At 34.3% G+C, this 446-nt stretch overlaps 1 protein-coding gene across 1 annotated transcript in view; it reads left to right on the plus strand.

Annotated features, from left to right (window-relative positions):
- LOC119592420 (MAM and LDL-receptor class A domain-containing protein 2-like) overlaps positions 1-208 on the plus strand; it is a 7391-nt gene extending 7183 nt beyond the window's left edge. Inside the window, exon 15 of the mRNA XM_037941242.1 lies at positions 86-208. Coding sequence (XP_037797170.1) covers positions 86-186 — 101 coding nt within the window. The 3' untranslated portion in view covers positions 187-208. The remainder of the gene's footprint in view (positions 1-85) is intronic.
- Positions 209-446: the final 238 nt, after the last annotated feature.

Genomic DNA, 446 nt, shown 5'->3' on the forward strand with positions numbered 1-446 from the left:
CTCACTCATTCTCTCCATATGTATATAACATCAGTTTGAAAAATGTATATACATTCACTTGATTAAATCTTTTTCTCCCCGACAGATACTTACGCTTTCGTAGCAGGAAACACGCAGTACTCGAGAGCCATCTTGCAGACATATTGGCGCAAACCATCTGTTGGATTCTGCTTCTCGTTTAGGTAAGTTAGCTGAAAGAAATCATGTTACCGAAAGTGATATTCGAGTGATCTTAAGTGTGATTAGATGAAGTAGAAATGTATCCTAAGGTCTGATGTAAAAAAAAACGAGTGTTTAATTCTTTGTAATTATTTGACGAGAGATGTGCTAACTGGAGAAGATAATTATTTTTGAAAGATGCAGTTTTCATCTCGCTATAAGCCATCGAAAATATTTTTCTTCTCTCTTTGATTCTAAGATAATCATCCTGTTTTACTTGTACATAT

The sequence above is a fragment of the Penaeus monodon genome, chromosome 30, assembly GCF_015228065.2.
Source record: "Penaeus monodon isolate SGIC_2016 chromosome 30, NSTDA_Pmon_1, whole genome shotgun sequence".
Classification (NCBI taxonomy): Eukaryota; Metazoa; Arthropoda; class Malacostraca; order Decapoda; family Penaeidae; genus Penaeus; species Penaeus monodon.